The sequence below is a fragment of the Trichosurus vulpecula genome, chromosome 4, assembly GCF_011100635.1.
Source record: "Trichosurus vulpecula isolate mTriVul1 chromosome 4, mTriVul1.pri, whole genome shotgun sequence".
Lineage (NCBI taxonomy): Eukaryota > Metazoa > Chordata > Mammalia > Diprotodontia > Phalangeridae > Trichosurus > Trichosurus vulpecula.
This window is the reverse complement of record NC_050576.1, coordinates 211,208,837-211,230,744: the sequence shown is the minus strand read 5'-3', so window position 1 is coordinate 211,230,744 and position 21,908 is coordinate 211,208,837. Positions and strand designations below refer to the sequence as shown.

General features: G+C 38.0%; 1 protein-coding gene across 1 annotated transcript in view; it reads right to left on the bottom strand.

Moving 5' to 3' along the window:
- Positions 1 to 21,908, bottom strand: part of PRKCA (protein kinase C alpha) — a 511,588-nt gene that overhangs the window by 56,261 nt on the left and 433,419 nt on the right. Inside the window, exons 9-12 of the mRNA XM_036758262.1 lie at positions 12,024 to 12,167; positions 7,492 to 7,665; positions 2,253 to 2,344; positions 75 to 137 (exon numbers count right to left, since the gene is read on the bottom strand). Of these exons, the coding sequence (XP_036614157.1) occupies positions 75 to 137; positions 2,253 to 2,344; positions 7,492 to 7,665; positions 12,024 to 12,167 (473 nt within the window). The remainder of the gene's footprint in view (positions 1 to 74; positions 138 to 2,252; positions 2,345 to 7,491; positions 7,666 to 12,023; positions 12,168 to 21,908) is intronic.

The window sequence follows — 21,908 nt, the reverse complement described above, 5'->3', positions numbered from 1 at the left end:
TCAAAATAATCCATCTACTAATATCTAGTGTAGCTACCAAATAAATAGCCAAGAAAAAGAGCTCCAGTCCTCACCTATAAATGATCCCTTGTTTATGAAGGAAGAATAATCCAATTGAAATCTCTGCTGCATAGAACCTGGAAAAGAAATACTACTTGAGATCCACGGCATTCTAACTGCTCCTCCTTCATCCTTCCTTTATCCACCCCAGATATTCCAAGCTCAAAACATAAAAGAATATAAGTGATTTTGACACCTGGTATAGACTAGAACAAGCTACGCACAGTCCACATTCTGTTTATTGTACAAATTCATCTTGCAAACTTTCCCCCTCAATTTACTTACCCCACAGGAAATCAATGGACAACTAGGATATCCCCATTTTAATTGCACTTTAAGGTTTACAAAGCGCTTTCCTCATAATGATTCTGTGAGGCAGGGGATGCAGGTATAATTTAGATTTTACAGATAAGGAAACTGAGACTCAGAGAGGTGAAATAACTTGCTAAGAATCTCACTAGTGTTGAAGCCAGGATTCAAACCTGAAGGTTCTAACCCTTTCTCCTATGGTGCCTTTTATTCAGAAAGTCTGTTATTTGCCCACAGGAGAATAGAATGTTGGTGCTGAAAGGGAGTTTTAAGGGATTGTCTTAACTAAACTCTTCACTTGTGAAGACTCTGAAAAGTTAAGTGACTTGGCCAAGATAAAAAAATAAAAATAAAAACTGCTATGTGAGATAACCATGATTTGAATCTGGGTCACTTGACTCCAAATCCAGCACTTAAAAATTGCATTTTGATGCTTATTCAGTATCAATGGATACTTGCCTGTTTCAACCAATACTTTTTATAAGGTGGCTCCACATAGATTCTCTAAAAGCCTTCAAAAGGATGTTTTGTGATGCAAATTAGAAAACAATTAGACTTACATATCCATATGCTATTAAGGAGAGAAAATACCCATTTTACATTCGGTGGCATTTTAGAGAAAACACAGTGGTGGACTGGATTGCAATTAATTCCTTTCCCAAAAGAAGAGTATAGTATGCGATGAAACAAATGGTTGGCTGTCATTCCTCCAGGAAGGCTGGGCTAAGATGGGCCAGGCATGAATTAACATGGAACTATAGTCCCATTTAGGATCATGTGGTAACTCTAAAATAATTGTTACTTCCAAATTAGTAAATTTCGTTAAGCATAGGTGGAATGCTGAAAGATGGGTTAAAATCTCCAATGCATTCAGGAGTCTTTGCAGACAGAATCTAAATCAACTTTGAATAGTTGTGAACAGTTAAAATACTGCAAAAGAAAGGATCTCTAAAATAAATGCTTTTCATTAGCTTGAATTTAATAAAAGGAAAAGATCCCAGAAGCTTTTAAGTATTATTTCAGAACTGTCCTCAGTAATTCTGAAATGTTCTCTCTGGTGGATCGAGTTGCCATGGCATTAGCTTTTCATCTCTGTATGTGTTAAAGTTTTATAAGTCACACACATATACAGGTAGAATGAGAACAGACATGTCTTTCCTTTTAAGGATAAAAATCAAAAGTGAGCAAAATTTCCATAACATGTATCTGAAATGCATCACCTGTACGTACAACCTTATCTTGTGCCTTCCATTAGTCATTTGGTTCTGTAATCTCAAAGGATTACAGGATTTTAAATTTAAAGCCAAAAGGATCATAGGATCATGCATTTATAGCTCAAAGGGAACTTAGAGGACATCTAGTCTAACTCCTTATGGTACAGATGAGGAAACTGAGAGATTCATCAAGGTTATGGGAGTTAACCTAGGTCAGACTGGTAGCATGTATCTATGATCCTTTCAATGAGGGCACCCCCTCTACCAATACAGATCACAACACAGTTCATACCAAGATTTATTTGAGAGTTTGTTAGGATGTCTATTTTGTCAAAAAAAACAAGAATATGTTTTTTTTTTAAATGTAGTATACTTTTTGGTAATGGCAACTTGCCCTATAGTCAATGTGTTTTGGTTTTTTTTTTAAATAGTGAACTGACCAGATCTTAAACATTGTTCTTAAATTACACAGAATCTGGTCTCTCAGTTTGGTAGTTTGGTTTATTAAATCTAAATTTTAAGTACCTTAGTGCTGATTATTTTTCTCCTAATGTTTATGAGAAGAAAACAAAGGATGTTAGTGACCAAAAAAGGCAATCAACTCCATCAATACGGGGTTTATCCATTTGAACATTTAAACTAAAATGGCAGAAATAAAATAATACTCACACTGCTTGTGGCTCCTTAAATTTTCCTACTTGCTGAATGTGGTACATGAGGTCTCCACCATTGACATATTCCATGACAAAATAAAGACGATCCTAAAAATCAAGCATTAACCCAAAGGGAAAAGATTGTATATGAAACTACATCTATTATGGTTTTTAAAATGTTGATTAAAAATTTATCCAGATAAGAACAAAACTGCCCTACTTTCCCTTTTGTATATACTTCTGCTCTCTTTGGTTTATTTTTAGAAATGTTTCATTCTTTTCTTCTTTTTTTGCTCTGCTATTGCTACACACCAAATCCCTCTTCCGTCTCATAACTTCCCCCTCATAGCAAATAAATATAGGTTAGCAAAACAAATCAACACATTGACTGTGTCTGAAAATTCATATCTTATTCTATATTCTAGTCTATCACCTCTCTGCCATGAAGTGGGTAGCATGTTTCATCATAGGTCCATGAGAGCCATGATTGGTCATTACACTGACCAGTCTTAAATCTTTGAGAGTTCTTTTACTTTACATTATTGTACTCAATGTATAAATAGCTCCCCTGGTTCAGCTTACTTCACAATGCAATTTAAACAAGTCTTTTCAGATTTCTCTCAGTCTATTCCTTTCATAATTTCTATGACTCAATAATCTTTTAAATTCATGTCATAATTTATTTATAAATTCCTATTTGACAGGAAACCATTTTACTTCCAGTTCTTTGCTACAACAAAAAGTCTTTGACCTCACTGACATATATGTCTACTATTGGTATTACTGGGTCAAAGGGTCTGCATAATTTAGTCACTTTTGGGATATAATTCCAAATTCTTTTCCAGAATGGGTGAAATTCACATAGCACCAGTCTTTCCATTGCCCCTCCAACAACTACCATTTTCTTTTGGTCATATGTGCCAATCTGACCAATCAACTAACAAGCTTTTACATGCCCATTATGTCAAGAACTGAAGGCTATGAGGTAGAACAGCAGTTAATTTTCTCTTACTTTTAGTGATTTGGCGCAAATTTCCATATTGTTGAACAAAGCTTGTGTTTTTTTCTTTTAAAATCTGCCTGCACATATCCTTGGGCAATTTATGATTATATTTTTACATACATATATCAATTCCCTACATATTTGGATAGCAAATGTTTAACAGAGATATTGGCGGCAAAGATTTTTCCCAGGAAACTTGTATTTCTCTTCTAATTGTAACTGCATTGATTTTTTTTTCTTTATCTTAATTTACAAAGAAAAAGGAGGTGGTGAAATAAAAGAATGGTGTCAACACCAGGAATCTGTAACTGAAGTGGTCTCATCCCACTTCTCACAGACCATAATCTTTAGTTCTCACCTTCTTCCAATCCTTTTAAATTTGCATTTTGATCAGTCAATCAAGTCAATAAACATTTATTAAGCACCTATTATGGATCCTTCAGTCAGTCAAGCACTTACTAGGTACTTTCTTTGGGCCAAGCACTGTGATAAACACTGAATAATAATAGCATTTTATATAGCTCTTTAGGGTTTGCAAAGGGCTTTCCACACATTTTTTCATTAGACCTCCCAGAAGAACCCTGTGAAGTAGACTGTCACCCCCATTTAATAGATACTGAAGAAAGGGAGGATTGGAGGGCTGAAAAAAACTCACCCAGTATCACACAGATGTCTGATTCAAGACTAAAACTCATGTATATCCACTAAACCACAAAGCTCAACTCTTTTTTTGTGGTTATTTGCAGTACTTTTTCTTTATTCTTGGAATCTCTGGATTTTTGACTGTGACATATCAGGTTGCTTGCAATTTGAAGTTTCTTTCAAGAAATTATTAATGGATTCTTTCTATTTTTGATTTTGCTCTCTGGCTCCAAGAGATCTAGATTGGTTTCTCTTGTGATTCTTTGAAATATGGTGTCCACACATGCTTGTTGGTCATGGTTTTCAAGGAGTCTGGTGATTTTCAAATTATCTCTCATGGACCTGTTTTCCAGGTCAGGTCAGTTGTTTTTGAGGGTAGGTATCTAAATAGTCTTCTTTTTTTCTACTATTTTTCAACTTATTTTTTCTACTATTTTGGCTTTGAATGTTTTTTTCTTGACTCTGTGAGTTTTGTTTGTTTTTTTTTTGTTGTTGTGTTTTTCACGGAGTCCACTAATCAAATTATATTTTCCACCTTTTATTCTAAACCATTTATTCTTTTTCCAATTTTTTTTCCTTATGAGCTCTAATTTATTTATTTTTAATGATTTTCTTCCTTCTACTTTGGGCCAAGCCACGGTACAGTGGATAGAGTGCTAGACAAAAAGTTATGGAGATCCAAATTCAGATCTTGTTTCAGATACTTATTAGTTGTGTGACTCCAAGTAAGTCACTTGATTTCTATATGCTTCATTTTTCTTATATGTAAAATGGGCAAAGTAATAGCACCTATCTCTTAGAGTTGTTGAGACAATCAAATGAAAAAAGAAATGTAAAGCAGTTTGCAAACCTAATAGCCATGTAAATGTTAACTGTTATTTTTTTTCCTGAGGTTCTGCTTGTACTTATTATGGAATCACTGTCTTCTAAATTTGTCTTTTGGGGCTTCTTTTTAACTATAATATTTCTTCCATGTGTTCAGAATTTTCTTCTGTTTACTCATATTTCCAGCAACGATTCCTCTATTGAGTCCTTATGCCAGGGCCAGGCTCTGACCCTTCTTGCACTCTTGGATGGAGTGCACAGGCCCTGCCTGGTTTTGTCCAGGCTGCGGTCTAGGACTGTTGTCACCTTGTTGCAGTTCTAGATGAGATGGTTCGTTCCCAATAATCCTCTCCGACTTTGTCTGTAGCCCTAGCCTTGGACAGAGAGCTGGGTTCTGTCTGGAAAAAGACACAATCCTTGTTTTCTGCCTTTATCTTCTAGAGGCCCAATACAGATCTTGTCCTTGGCCACATCTTCTCCTTGCACAATCACCAACAAGGAGTTGGATTTGTTTCCTGCTGGGGCCTTGACTTGTTATCAGAGATTATACTGGTTTTTTGTCTCCTCTAGGGCCCTGGGGTGCCTCTACCTTATCCCCATTACCTGGATCCCTTGGTATAGACATTGAATATTTGAGATTGCACTAATTATAGGATTCTTGGACCTCCTCTACTCTGGGTACTGTGCCTATCTCTTTCCCTGGGTGGACCCCTACTTAATTTATCTCCTGTTGTGGTTCTGACAGGATATTAGAGATCGCCGTGGCTTCAAGGCCTCAGGCAGCCACCTCATTCTCCTTGCACAGTAACCTGCTAAATCTGTCATTATTCAGTTCCTACAGGCTAGGGACAAGACTGTGTTGGCATCAAGCCCCCTTGGCATCTCTCCCTCCCCCACCAGAGCACACAAAGGTTTCTGGCATTTTCACATGCAGTGAAGTGTACAGTGAAAAGGGAGCACGTGGTGCTCTCTTCAATCTTTGCTAGAGGATTTCTTGGGGGATTTGGGTTCAGTTTTACTAGAAGTCTCCTGCATTTTTCAGGTGAAGAAATTGAGGCACAGAGGAACTATGAGAGATGAGTCCCATGATACAATGATGGTTTACATTATTCTTTTATCACCTAGGCAGACATAAATTCTTAACCTCAAAGGTCTGATGATTCTATTGCTTCGTTGACCTATACTACTGAGCATTAATTTGTTTTGACTAACACTGCAGGATGGCATGAAGGTCTACAGGAAGGTTTGTGAAGCCTGAGAGGCATCACTAAACTATTCTTTCTTTTATGCCACCAACACTTATAAAAGACTCCACAGAACCAGTCACAGATGTCTGAATAATTATCACTACACTGCACAGGATGGTGGGGGATGTTAGTGGTAGGCAAGGCAAATTAGGTGGTTTTGTAGTAGATCAGCTAAAAACGAAAGCCTACGGAGGTAGAAGCTGAACACAATTCTCTCCTTGACAACACAATCATTCCCCTGAAGTTCTTCATCATTAGAGTGATGCACAGCGGGTACAGGGCTGGGAGGAAGGCGAGGATGATGGCATCAATGTTAATTGCCAGGAAGAGGCCCTCAGTGCATCATATGCAACTTGTTTTTATGTACTTTAATTTTATGTTCCTTTCTGTGCTTTATATATCCTTTCCTCAGCTTAATGAGTAAAACAAGATTTCTATGACTTCTTCGGGGATGTGGAGATGAAGTGCACAGGGGTCTTTTCCTCAGATGTAGACAGGTTCCATTCCCCCTGCTGATCCCATCGAACACACATTGTGCAAATACTTTCCTGCTAGAAATGAGATTAGCAATGACGGATGGCAAAGCCAAGAACTATAGTGAAACAAAGATTAGAGAAACGTGGCTTACAGGCAAGATAAGACTGACACACAGTGGCTGGAGAACGGTGAATGTAATTTTTCATTTCAACCGCAGGCTTTACTACAATCTGGTTATACTTCTCTCTTGGGATTTTGAAATTAAAAGCAGGACTATCAGTGAAGCTCGCGAGGTTCATAAGCCATGTCCTTCCCTCATTTCTGAGCCCAAACTGGTAAAATGTAATTTGCCATACCTCAAATAAAGTTACAAATGGACAAGAGAATGGAAATGATTTGTTTGGGAGCTCTTAACTAAGGTACTTATAAACTGCTAGTATTTCTATGAGATGACTTGAAGACTGGTGGAATGAGGCGGTCCTGAATCTTACTTCCTGTGCTATGGGGTTCTTCTCACTGGTTATTGCTATAAAGGATAGTAATGCCCCATAAGTGGTTACACTATAAGAGGGGTGGGGAACCTGCAGCCTCCAGGCCACATGTGGCCCTCTAGGTCCTCAAGTGCAGCCTTTTGACTAAATCCAAACTTCACAGAACAAATGGGCTGCACTTGAGGACCTAGAGGGCCAAAGGTGGCCTCGAGGATGCAGGTTCCCCAGCCCCGCACTACAACAAGGATGTGCATAGCATTCCACATTCTCCTGGTCCTCTAGTACCCAGGAAGGGGATTTCTCACAGCACATAGCAACCATCTACAGTATTAGAGCCCTGTATCGAGTACTTGTGCCAGACTATATTTTTGCCACAGTGGGGAGCCCCTCATTAATTACCATCATGTGAAGGTACACCTTTAGTTTCCAGTTTTTTTGTTTGTTTGTTTGTTTTTGCAAACCAGGCACAAAGAGCCTAGAGGACTCAGAAGTGGAATTTAAAGGGCTATTAATGTAGCAAATCAGAGAGATATTTGCGAAAGTACACAAAGTTAAGTAAGGAAGACTTACAACTGTCTGAAAGCAGGAGTGCAATTGTGTTAAGAAAGGAGGCTTGTCTAGGAGAGCTAGTACTCTCTTCTCTACCATCGTGCACTCAACATCATCATCTTGTATCACCACATCTTTTTTCAAAATTTTGATGGCGTATAGTTCTTCTGTTCCCTTCCGGTCAGCCAACATCACCTAAGCAAGGAAAATTAATAACTTGGACATTTCTGCTGGAAAAGAACTATGGCTTTTTTAAGAGGTTCAAACTATAACAGAGCAGTGGATTTGACTTACATTGTTACAGTTGACCTAAAGTTAAGAACAAGCCCATTTGCTAATTATACTACGTTTCTATCACTGTATAAATGATAGCATTCTAAAGCATCTGGTCCTTTGAGACAGTATCTGTGTAACTGAGGGGGGAAGGGTGGAATGGTATATATTCCTACAGAGGAATTCCTTCAACCACTTAAATGGCTTTAATGGACATTATTGGAAAAACTTAATCTTTGAGATTGAAGAAGCCTGGCGTGGGCAGAGCTGGAAAAGAAACTATAAACTATAAATATAGCTTAAAAAAAAGACAATAAGCAATGCAATGACTCAATAAAGGAATGACCAAACACGAAGGGAATGTCAGGCCTCATCCTTGGAAGGACTAAACAATCTGTCCATTGAGCAGACAGTACGAAATCCATGAAATTCACAGCTGGTATCCTGGTGTGGTGAGGCAATGATAACTAGGAACAGCACCGAGAACGTTAGGGCTACAGAAAAAATAATGACAACTCTTAGGTTGGTTTTTTTCTTTTCAAGTGCTGACCATGCTAAACTTTTTTGCATCCCCTAAAATAAGGTTGCCCAATACGACTCATTTAAATGGTCGAAAATCCTCTAGAACACCTTCAAGACCTTGTAACTAAAAGGGGGTATAGGAGCAGGAATATCTATCAGAATCCTTCACAATAGGGACAGAATAACTTTTTTTCATTAAAAGCGTCCTTGAGAATTTACTAGCTCTGGAGACTAAAGCTCTTGCAAGTGATGTAGTTTCATGGTCACCTTAGTATGAGAAGGAATGAAAACGCCCTGAGAATTCAGACCAGCAGCATATTTAATACTGAGAAGCTATACTTAGCTGAATCAACTGTTACTTGCCTAAAGACTTATTGAAGTTCTAAAAGTTCTTTTGAGGACACTGCAATCTAGCTTTCATCCTCAACTTCTACTCTGTCATCCCCACATCCAGCCTGTTGCCAAGTCCTGTCATTTCTATCTTTACAACATCTCTTAACTCTACCTTTACAACATCCCTCCAATCTGTCCCCTTGTCTGCTCCAACACTTTCACCATCCTGATACAGGCCCCTCTGCACCTTATTGAAATAGCCTGCAGATTGGTCTTCCTATCTCAAATCTCTTCCCACTCGAGTTCATACTCCACCCAGCTGTCCAAATGATTTTCCTAATGCATAGGTCTGACCACGTCACTCACCCTATGCAATAAACTTCAGTAGCTCTTTGCTTCAGGATCTTCAGTATCAAATATAAAATTCTCTTGTTTAGCTTTTAAAGCCTGTTACACCATGGCTGCTCTTGATAACTGCAGCCTCCTTACATTTTCCTCCTCTTTAAGTACTCTACAATCAGTGACCCCAGCCTCCTTGCTACTGTTTGTACGTAGCATTACATTTTCTGACTTCTTACATTTCCCAATTATGTATAAAATGCTCTCACCTCATCTCTGCCCCCTGACTTACCAGGTTTGCTTCAAGTCTCAGCTAAAATCCTACTTTCTGCCTTCCTTTTGCTATTAACTTCAGTTTGTCCTACATATATATCTATATATTTATATCTATATCTATCTATATCTTGCTTGTACTAGTGGTTTGCATGTTGTCTCCCCAACTAAATTTCTGCTTTTCTTTGTATCCACAGTGCCTGGTACCTAATGATAGCTTAATAAATGTTTGTGGCCTGGACAAAAAATTATTTTGATAACATCATATTTTTAGGGACAGCTAGACTGTGCAAGGGACACAGTGCTAGAACTGGAATCAGGAAGACTTGGGTGCAAACGAAACTTCAGATACTTAACTAGCTGTGGGATTTTGGGCAAGTCTGCCTTAGTTTGCCCATCTGAACAATTGAGATAATAATAACACCTACTTCCCAGGGTTGTTAGGAGGATAAAATAAGATATTTGTAAAGTACTTTTCAAACCTTCAAGGGTGAAATAAGCAACAACTGTCATTAATATTTTTATAATTATATAATTATATGATATATGACAAAATATGTTAGTGTGTAATAATTACATAATAACAGTTATTGTGATGATGATTAATATGATTATTATTGTGATGGCAATTGTCATTTGTGTATTCTACTGACACTAAGCTGACCCTGATGAAACCAGATAAAGGTTTCTAAACCTTTAGTTTTCAGTCAGCACTGCTGGGTTTTGGGCTACACAGAAATGGGCATTTTATTGCTCTTTGTTGATGTTTTTAAGACTTGTTATTACACCAAGGAAATCTTCAAAAGTTTTAACTTAAAGAACACACATCAATAACAGCTGGAGATATTGTAGCAGCTGTTAAGAGTGGGGAAGTGTTTCGAGAATCCTTCAAGCACACAATAAATTAGGTTTAGTCACATAAAAAACAAAGTGAGAGCAAAAATTAAAAATAATGTTAAGAGATGACAAACCACTGCTAATTAATACTCAAAATAAGCAAAGATTTTTAAACCCAGGAATTTGGGAGGTAGTTACTGATTTTTGTACAGTATCAATTAGGCATCTTAAAGTTGGAAGAACAGTGAGACTAGTAAAAAAATTACTAACCATTGCTATGAAGAGAAGTGGTTTGTCATGGGCAGGATGGGGAAAAAGTGTAACTTTTACTAATGAAATTCACTTTTTCATTCAAGAATATACCAAAACAGTTGTTAGAAGTCTAAGTGACCGTGTAAGATCTGAACAGCTGATCAGACTCTTAAAACATCCACTTCAAAATAAGCATCTTGGGCATTTTTGACTTTCTAAAAATCTTATTGCCAGTGAGGAATAGTGATCTCTGATAAATATGTTGATATATGGAGAAGAAGAATTTTCTGGAATTATAGAGATTCCCAAATGGAGATGGAATATTGATAATTGGATCCCAGATATAAAGAGTAGAAGGGACAGGTATCTAATCCAAAACCCTGTTTTTATAGATGAGGACGTGGGTGCTCAGGTAATCCCTATCATCTTTAAGATCAAATGTAAAACCCTTTGGGCACTTAAAGCTCTAATTTGATACTTCCACATCTTTCCAGTGTTCTTATGCCTTCCTGCATTCTATGTCCTCTACAATTCAATGACACTGTCTTCCTTGCACTTCCTCATACACAACATTACATTTTCCAACCCTATGCATTTGCACTGGCTGTCCACTATGCTTAGAAGGCTCTCCTTGTCTCTGCTTCCTGACTTCTCAGGTTTACTTCAAGTCTCTCCTAAAACCCCACTCTCTCTAAGCAGACTTCCTCAGTTAAATGACTTACACAGGGTCACACAGCTAGGAAGTAGTATCTGAGGTGGGATTTGAATTCAGGGTTTCCTAACTCCAAGTCCAGCACCCTTTCTCCTAAGCCACGTTGACGTGGATTAGTGAGATCTTGGAATTAAGGAATAATCCAAGGTTGCAAAGCTGGGTGACTGGAAGGATGGTGGTGCTCCTACCAGAAAGAGGGAAGTTCAAAATAAGAGTGGGTGTTGGGGAAAATATAATGATTTCAGTTTTATACATGTTGAGTCTGAGATGCCTATTGGACATTGAATTCAAAATATCTAATAGTAGTTGGAAATGTATGGCTTTAGCTGAGAAGGGTGACTAGGGTTAGGTATACAGTCTTAGGAATCATCGCCATAAAGGTGATCATTAAACCTGTGAAAGCTGATGAGGCTGTCAGGTAAGAGTGTATAGAGCCATAACATTTCCAAACCCTCTTCCAATTGAACATTGCAATTTGGACCTCAAAGAATCAGAGCTTCCTCTTAACTCTTTGCTATAATCACTTGAAAACTCTCTAACTACAGCATGATTTTTCCTCTGATTTGCTTTCACACATGTAATTTTATCCACAAATTGGGGACCTTTCTCATGCATCATCCAAAAAAGGATAGTTTTTTGTAACTTTTGACTCATCATTAGAGGCAATAAATGGAAAATTCTGATTGAAGACATCTTAACAACTTTATTACAATATTTTTTGGCTGTTAAAATTGCTTAAAAGTGATGGAAAATGAATCTGAATTACACAGATTTCTTTGGAAATACTCTAAATAATTAAATTAGGTAATAGTCTAGGAAATATTTAGGAAATAGGGAAAATGGAGTGACTTTAGCCTTGTATATTCTTTTCTGTGCTATAAATTTGCATATCCTTTTCCATCTTGAACGTGTACTTTTCTGTTTTGAGGAGAATGGAAGAAAAGCTGTTTAACCATATTTTTCCTTCCTGTTTTCATTTATATGTAGTATTAGAAGTATACAGACTACTTACCTTTCCAAAACTACCTTTCCCCAGGACCATGAGAAAATTAAAATCTGTGAGTTTGACTCTGTCAAGGTTGTTGGATGGTACATTGGATTTCCTGTCATCTGATGGACTGATCACCTTGTTACCAGCAGGGCCAAGCTTGGCTTTCTAAATAAAAACAAAAAAACACAAGAAAATTAATCCTGTTTCTAGTGAAAAGATATTGTTACTAAGGTTGACTGCTTTGAGAAAAGGAAAGATGGTCACAGGCAGAGGAATTGATATCAGTTCAAATGCCAAAGGATATATTCACCCACAAAGGCACTCTTCTCATGTAAAGATACACAGAGTTTTACTTTCCATCCAGACAATTACACAAATAGTTCTCTCTTTAAGCACTCAAACAATAAAAAACAATCCATCAAAGAATTATCCTGCCAAGTACAAGCCACACCTCTTCTTGACCCAAAGAAGTTTCTTCTTAGGGAAAGAGAAATCATGCTCTTGAGCTCTTAATAGGATAAAAGAGAAAAGTAAAGGTCCCAAATCTGTGATTTCATTGGTATAGAGGTCTCTCAAGTAAGCAGACTCCCCCAACCAATGCAGATCAACTTTCTCTTGACTGGTTGCCTCAAACACTGGGAAGTTAAATGGCCTGCCCAGAGTCATTTAGCCATTTCATGTCAGATGGGGAAAAGGAGAGAGACTTTAACCCAGGTTTTCCTGACTTCCAGACTGGCTCTCTAACCATGGAACCATATCCCCTTTCATAATTAAGGAAACAGAAAAATACACTGAAAATTCTCTCATTGACATATTTTTATATTTGAAGTTCAATCTGTGTAAAGAACATTCTGCCAGTTGGTGCTATTTGGAAAGGGGAGATCTTATCACTTGGAAAAGCATTGCTTAAAGTCAGACTATGTGGATGATTTATGGCCAGTGTCCAATTTCAACCACCGTATGGTAATGGTGATAAGAGGAACAGTGGTTTTTATGTGTGTGTATGTATATATGCGTGTATATGCAGATATACATATATATGTGTGTATGTATATCTGCATATACATACACACACATATATATATACACATAATATATAACATATATATAAATGAAAGACTGAACTCAAGCAAATTATAACTCTAGAATTGAATTCAAGAATTTCATTGGTTTTGCACAATGCAAGAAGAACCCTATGAGACCAAAAATGTACCTAAATTCTGAAATGCAAAATGCTTAAGTTTTAAGAAGGCAAGGACAAGATAGATCCTAGAGAAACCAATCTCTTGATTCTTTCGCTTGCTAAACCATAGTTAAATCAGGATCATTATATCTATTCTGCTCCATTCCAAAGACAAAATCTAATAGGGTATCACTGCTGGAGGCAAGATAAGTCAGACATGAGCTAAGACTAAGATTTTGTAACCACTACAAACTAGAGAGGCCTGACATAGGAGGAAGAATCCTCCACGAAGAAGCTTTGAAGCACTAGGGAGTCAAAGTAATTGAATCATCATGGACACAATTAAAGAGGTGGGAACTAACTCAAAAATACTGTGTTCTCAGGTAAAGAAGTAGATTGTATGTGCAAATAGCTTCCAGATTCATGAACCTAGAAAAATTATTCATGAGTGGGCTGCAAAAAGATTAAGAGGGAGGATTCTGGGAAGATGGCAGAGAAGGTCAGAAAATTCCAACCTCAAGATTTTCCCCCACAAAAGAGATAAAATAGCACCTCTGGGTGAACAAAGTGTGGGTGGAAATAAATAAGAATAGGGGCACAACCAGGATATTCTTGGGACAATTTGAGAAGGATGCCAGGAAGAAAAATCCCAGGACTAGGTTAGGTCCCTTCAAGGAGTAAACAACTCCAGGCTAGTTTTCATTTTAACAAGCAGCAAGTCATTTAAACAACTAGGGCAAGCTCTGGGATTAGTTGGTTTAAGAGGCTGCTTCCACCCCAACCACAGGAACTTTTCACCCTGGGATAGTGAGGGGAGTTGGGTGTTTGAGTCTAGGAAGATTAAGGGAACCTCTGCTGATGAGGAATGCCAGATCCAGCTGTGCTTCGAAGAGTGGCGGGGGTGAGAAGGAACCAGCATAGGCCTGGTGAGTAGAGAAACAGTGGAGCAGAAAGCCCCTGGCTGTGGGCATTTACAAGAGGTTGGAGGTTCCAGGATAGAGGGGAGAACTGAAGATCTGGGGCAATAAACACCATTTCCAATACCCTAGGGCTAGAGGTGTGTAAAGCCAATCAGTAAGTGAAAGATCTTTCCACCCATTGAATAGGCTTCAGGTGGGGCCAACAAAGAGAATCCTGATTAGAGACAGGCCCACACCCAATCGCTAACTACATGTGAGGCCCCAGGCTAGTTAGCAAACTAGTTTTCTAGTTTCTGAGAGGTGTGAAGCCCCCAGCGCCCTAACGGGAGTTACTAAGACCAGAGCCAATGGTATGTGTACTGAGTTCTAGTCAATCACATGCTGGCTAGGACTGTATAAAAAGAGAGTCCAGAACTGGGAGCAGCAGAGCGGCAGGATTCAGAAGCAGAGAGCCAGCATCAGGAGTATAGAGTAGAAAGTTCTGAACAAGAGTGAGTTGCAGAGATCAAGGAACTCGTGTCAGCAGAGCTGCAGGAGAGAATGCTGAGAGAAGAGTTAGGATTCATGAGTGATCTTTTATAGGAAGGGCCTAGCAGCAAGGGGAAGTTACAAGTATGACTTGGTTCCTTGCTATAACATTTTGTTATAATTTCCTTGCTACTACAGTGAAGTGGGCTTCCAGGTTCTGGAATATATTATTGCTACTATATCAAATTGGGGGTATTGCTCCTTGGATTTGATCCTCAGGAGTCGAAATAAATGTTATACTTCCTCTGACTTCTACCTAGAAAATTCCTTATACTTTGCAATTCCAAACCACTCAGGCATGTCCATGCATGGCCCTCTCTGAGGTCATGAATTTTGCCTTACTGCTATAAAGTGATTACAAAAATCAAGTTATTACTACGAAAAATGCACAGGCAAAGGAGAAAGAATCTGACCATAGAAACTCATTACAGGAATAAAGATGACTGGGGTTCATCTTCAGCAGAGGATATTGAAGTAAAAAAAACCCCAAAGAGTAACATCAAATGGTCATCTTCCCAAAAAGAATTTATAGAAGATCTTTAAAAAGACATTAAAAATCAAATTAAACAAGAGATATGCACAAATATAAAAACAAAGATCTTGGAACACAATATATCAAAGAGCAAAAGACCTGGGGCTCCAGCCAAAAATATCATACCCTGCAAATTTAGGTATTATCTTGAATGAAAAAAAAAAATGGACATTTGATAAACTCTCTGACTTTCAAGACTTTGCTAAAAAAATCCTGAACTTAACAGAAGATTCAACATACAAGAACCAAGAGAAACATAAAATACATATCAAAAATTGACTATAAGGGATTCATAAGGACAGACCGTTTACCTTTTATATAATGTAAAAATGTAAAATGTATGCTTAAGATTCTTGTTAATAATTAGCAAGCTCATAAGAAAGAGGGGGGTAAACCTGACTATGATATGAATTTTAAAAGTAAAATCATTTAGAAACAGCTAAAAAGTAATTATTTTATACAAATGAGGTACAAGAGGAAAAAAGGATACAGAGGATTTAGATGGAGGAGGGGGGCTAATAGTTCTGGCAACCTACTTTCATCAGGAATGGGTTTAAGAGAGCTTAAGAGAGATTAAGAGATTAAGAGAGATTAAGATTCTTCCAAAGTTAGAAAATATAAAATGATAGGGGTATAGAGAAGGGGGAGAAGACAAGGGAGGGATTTTTAGAGGTGAGAATGAGGGAATAGGTAAAAGTGGGCTATAGAAGGGTGCTTGGATTTAGAAGAATGGAGTACAGGGGAGGGATCCTTGGAGGGGAGTAGGCAAGTAATAGGAGGGCAAGGTAGTCCGTACAAGTGAAGTAGAGGAATCAGAAGGGATAAGACACAAGAGATATGCACCAATATAAAGCAAAGTCAGGAGTTGAGTATGTTTGGGGAAGTATATGTCTATAAATGTATGTATGTATGTATATATCTATAGCTATAGGGAAACATATCTAAACTTTATTATAGCCTTCTGAGGGGGAGGGAAAAAAAGAACAAAGCAAAAATGTGCACAGCAGAGAACAAAAGAAAACTCACAAGGAAGCAAAGAAAAGATGGACGATTCTCAACACAACATGTATTATTTATCATATAGGCTTTCTTGAAGTGAAAATACATTGTTACATATTTTGAATCCTCTCTTACTTTCTGCTATGCACATGACATCCTTTTTTTTCTTTCTTACTTTGTATTTAAGTTTCAATATTTAAGTTTATGATGTTTTGTTCCTTTTCTCTATTCTATATTTGTGTGCTGGCCCTTGAGTCTAAATTAAATTAAATTAAATTAAATTAAGGGACTAAGAGGTGTTAAAAACCTCCTATAGAACCTTCCAATTGCACTGTGTGCTGCTTTGTTCTTGTTCAGTCAGGTCTGATTCTTTGTGACCCCATTTTGGGTTTTCTTGTTGGAGTGGTTTGCCATTACCTTCTCCAGTTCATTTTACAGATGAGGAACTGAGGCAAACAAGGTTAAGTGACTTGCCTAGGGTCACACAACTAGTGTCTAAGGCCAGATTTGAACTCGGGAAGATAAATTTTGCTGATTCCAAGCCCAGCACTATATTCACTATACTGCCTAGCTGTTCCTTAGGTTTGTTATAAAGTCGTTGACACGTTTCCAAGGTGATAGTTAAATCTGCTCTTGCCAAGACTTAACACAGCATCATGTTAGGGATATCAGTGACTTGGTGGGCATGAAAAATTTTTAGATTTTATGGGGTGAAGACATTTAAACTGTAATTCTTTTTGTTCTTTTTCCTTGGCTCTCTGAGGAGAGCATTGTCAAATATCAAGGACTGATTTGGGGCAGCTAGGTGGCGCAGTGAGTAGAGCACTGGCCCTGAAGTCAGGAGGACCTGAGTTTCAATCTGGCCTCAGACACCTGACACACTTACTAGTTGTGTGACCTTGGGCAAGTCACTTAACCCCAATTCCCCTGCTGTCCCTCCTGCAAAACAAACAAGGACTGGTGATTTCACAGGTTTGAGAACTTTCTCCACCAATACAGATAGCAATCTATCTATAGCTTATCTTGTTATCTGAGGATTAGAGAATTTAAGTGACACCAACAGTCACAAAGCTAGTGTCAGAGGTGAGATTTGAAACCCATGCCTTCCCAAGTCCAACTCTAGCATTTCATTTGCTATGCTAAATTGTGAACCAGAGAATGTAATTTGGAATCCCCCTTCCGACCCTAACTCCCAGTAATGGGGGTATATTGAAATATCCAAACTCTATTGCCTGATTGCCTTTATCAGTCAATCAATGAGCAATTATTAAGTACTTTTATGTCCCAAGTGCTGTGAAAAGCACTGGGGATTCAAAGAAAAACCAATTCTGAACTTCAAGGAGCTTACATTCTACTGGAGATGCACACACATATTAGGTACACACACACACGCACACACACACCCCCCTAATAACTTTCTCTGTATATGCCATAGGCCCCACTCCTCCATTATATTGTAAGCTACTGGAAGACAAGGATCATCTTTCTTTTTTTTGTATTTGTAGCGATACCACTTAGCACACCACCTGGCAGATAGCAGGTGATTAACAAATGTTTATTGAATAACTGATTGACTGACCTATTCAGCGACCAAAAACCTAGAAAAGAAAGTTCCTGTTGTCAAAGTCCTTGGTATTGATCAATCGTCAAATAGTTCAATATCAGCTTTGGAACAGAAGATGGAACAGATGCGGAAGACTAGGAAAGTCTTCATGGAAATAACATGAAGGAACATGTATTACCATCTGCTTTGAAAATGCATGTTAAGGATCTGGGCCTTTCCGTCTGACTTGTAACTGTAATCTCTTACAAGTGTTGTCTTCTCCTATTGGAGTGTGAGCTGCTTGAAAGCAGGAAATGCCAAGTTTTTATATTTCTGTGTTCATAGTTCAGTTACTTTGCACACAGTGAGCACTTAATAAATGCAATTTCATTCATTCGATATGACAATCAGGTTTTAAAATCTATTGTCTCTCATCTAGGGCTGTTCAGTTATACAACCAACAAAAGTGTTGAAGCCTGATGACATAATATTCATTCCATGGGTATTTGTTAATTAGCATTTATGTAGTGCAATGAATAGAGCTCTGCACCTAGAGTCAGAAAGACCTAAGTTCAAATCTATCCTCATACCTACTAGCTGGGTGGCCCTGGATGACTTACTTCTGTCTGCCTCAATTTTATCAATTGTAAAATAGACATACTTCCCAGGGTTGTTGTGAAGATGAAATGGGATCAGATTTGTAAAGCACTTAGCACAGTGCCTGGAACACAGCAGGCACTTAATGTAAAAATGGTTTTCCCCCTTCCTTTCTTCTTACTGTGTGTAAGGCACAGTACTAGGAGCAGGAGATACAAAGATAAAAATGAGACAATCCCTTCCCTGAAATAGCTTTATGTCGTATGGTAAAACAACATGTACATATTACATGTAAAATACATGTTTACAAATCTACAAAAGCAAAAACTTTTTTTTTTACAAAATTAAGTACAAAGTAAAATATATAGTAGTTTTGGAGGAGGGAAGAATCCTAATATAGTCAGTCCTGATACCTTTCTAAGAAAAAGGAATCTCAGATTACAAAAGAAAGACTGACAATCCTTGGCTAATTATAAATATGGGACTAGAATGGTGGTGCCACACAAATTGGAAAAGATTGGAGAACTCCCTGGGAAATATAATTATATCTACTGCACAAAAAGAGCCCTTTGGGATAGCTGCTGTCTTAGAGCATCTTAGGTCTTAAAAAAATAAAGTGGCATCATTTTTTGAAGATCAGACTGAAAGAAAAAGATGACTTAAAATGGGATCCTGCAATCCCTTCCAACAGGAAGAGCTAATGAGTTTCTTAGGAAACATTGGGAATTCTGAGTACCTGTATTCATACATTCAAGATGCTATTCTTTTTTGCCCTCCAAAAGCCAAGGTAGGAAATGATCCAAAAAAATTTTGACATAGAATAATTTTATTTTGTTATAAACTGCACAAGAGAAACAGGAAAGGTCAAGATGGAGTGATTCAAGGTTCCCAGGTCCCAAGAACAGTTGGATGGACTTCTCACTAGCATGAATTCATTGTCAATGGTAGCTAGAAGGCCAGCATTTATGGAAATGATGAACCATCACAGAATCATGTTGTTCAGTGAACAGTCATCTAATGTCCTTGCTACTTCATCACTATAAACAGTGTAAGAAGTATGAGTTGGGACAAGAGAGACAGTATGGCACTTTGTGTCAAGTCAGGAAGACATGTTCCAATTCTGCCTTTGACAATTACTAGCCATGTGAGCTTGGGGAAATTGCGCCTCTGTGAGTTTCACTTTCCTAATCTATAAAAGAGGGATTATAATGCCTGTCAAGATTTAGGGCTGCTGTGAGACTCAAATGAAATAATATATGCAAAATGCTTGCTAACATTTAAGCACTGCATAATATCAGTTGTGTTACTATAACTACTACAAGTAAGGAAAGTATAGATATTTCTGCATTATGCACTAGATCTAAATAAAAGGGTAACATGTTTCCCCTCAGATAAAAGACTTAACATAAAAGCATTTGGGTGGAGGGAGAATCTAATAACTTACATCCAATAACTTCTATATACACTGTAATATGTTTTATATGCTTCCTTCTTTGCTATAGAGCAGGACATGAGCTGCTACAGGAGGGGCAGCATGGCATAGTAGATGGAGCATTGTACTTGGAGTCAAAAAGACCTAGGTTCAGATAACACATCTGATACTACCTAGATGAACACGGGCAGATCAGTTGGCTTCTCTGAGGCTCAATTTCAGTATCTATAAAATGGGAATAATAAAATCTATAGGACCTGCTATATAGAGATGTTGTGAGACTCAAATGAGCTAAGATACATACAGTTATTTACAAGTAATAAAGCCCTGTGGAAATGTTCGCTGTTTTCCCCTATTATTCTGAATTCCAATTTGTACATGGAAACTTTTATGTGTGCTGTTCAGTAAAGGAGATAGGGTGGGGACAGGGAGTGGGACAGACACTTGCTAAATGTACTGGAAATGCATTCATCAAGTAACAAAATTTCAAGTTCGATTATTGCTGTAGAAAAGGTGTAGGGGAGGACAGAGATTGTGTGTCGGACCGAGAGGCAAACTATTCACTGAAGGGCTGTGCCTTGATTCCTTGAGATATCTGTTCACTTTCTGTTTTCTTTGCCACTCAGTGTGAAACACAATTGTTGGTAGTGGCTGGTGTGGTGGAAGATTAGGAATGAGAAGTATCAATATGAGTTTAATATAGGCTAAAGTGGCACTATGACCTCATACCACTTTAAGAAACAGACCTAGACGGAGAAATCACTTCTACAGCAGCATGCATCAGTTGTGGCCATTATGGACCTTACTGAACACCAGGGGTCACGAGCTTAAATAAAAAATTGTCACAACTGGAAGTGATCTTGAAATATAACAATCCAATCCAGAAAACATTTATTAAATACCAGCTTTACACAAGGTAATGGGATGTATAGACTAAAATAAATAGTCCCAACCCTTGGGGGGCTTACATTCCACTTTCCCCTTTCCGGGACCTTACCACATGGCCTGCTATATACCTCCAGAGCCAAAGGAATTATCATATGACTTGCCAATATACCCCAAGGACTCTTGGATCCTGCCATTTACCCTGTTGATAAATGCTGAGGACCACTAGTCGGTCAACCACCAGTCAGGCAGCAAGCATCTCTTAAGTGCCTACTATGTGCCAGGAAGAAAGGCAAAAACAGCTCCTGTCGTCAAGGAGCATGCAATCTAATGGGGAAGAGAACATGTTATGTGTAGGTACATATAAGAATGTGTGTGTGTGTGTGTGTGTGTGTGTGTGTGTGTGTGCGTGTATCTATGTCTCTTGTTGTTCAGTCATTTTTCAGTCACGTCCAACTCTTCCTGATAGTTTCTTCATGTTGTAAATAGAGATGGAAGCTTTGGAACAGATAGCCTATAAGGTTGCATCCAACTCAAACAATTCTATGACTCTTTGTCCAAAATATGAATAATAGCAGGGTTTCTTCCTTCCCCCTTCTATCTCTCCCACAAGCAGATGTTACTGAGAAGGGGTAACTGAAAGCAAGGAAGGCAAAAGAAACACTTTACGAATCCACTGAAATATTGCCCCAAACAAGACAGTATATTTATGGCTGACTGATGTGTGTATCTGTAATATACATAATTCCAAGTATATATATATATATATATATATATATATATATATATATATATACTTGGAATTATGTGTATCAGGAGACTATTCACTTATACTGCATGCTCCTTAGTATAATGATCTATAAACAATGATTTATTCATAAATAATGATTTATGAATTATACATTGGCACCAAGACTAGATTAGTCTCATGGAGAGCACTATGATGGGCATAGAGTCCCTATAGAGAATACTATGAGCCTGATTTCACAACAAACAAAGAAAAGTACCCTCTGCGATGTTATCATCTAGACAAATAGATACCATCCAATGACAGCCTGTCAGAATTGAAAGGTGAACTTGGAAGATAGTTAATCCAACTGTTTATGTTACTGATGGTGACACTGAGAGCCAAAAAGCTCAAATCATGTGCTAAAGGTCACATGGCTATTTGGTGGCAAAGCTGGGACTAGAACCCAGGTTCTAGGTTCCTGGACTGACTTCTGGACTCTCTTTCCACCGAACTTCCATGCCAGGTCCTTTGCAAAAGCCAGTTGAGCTAGGATCTCA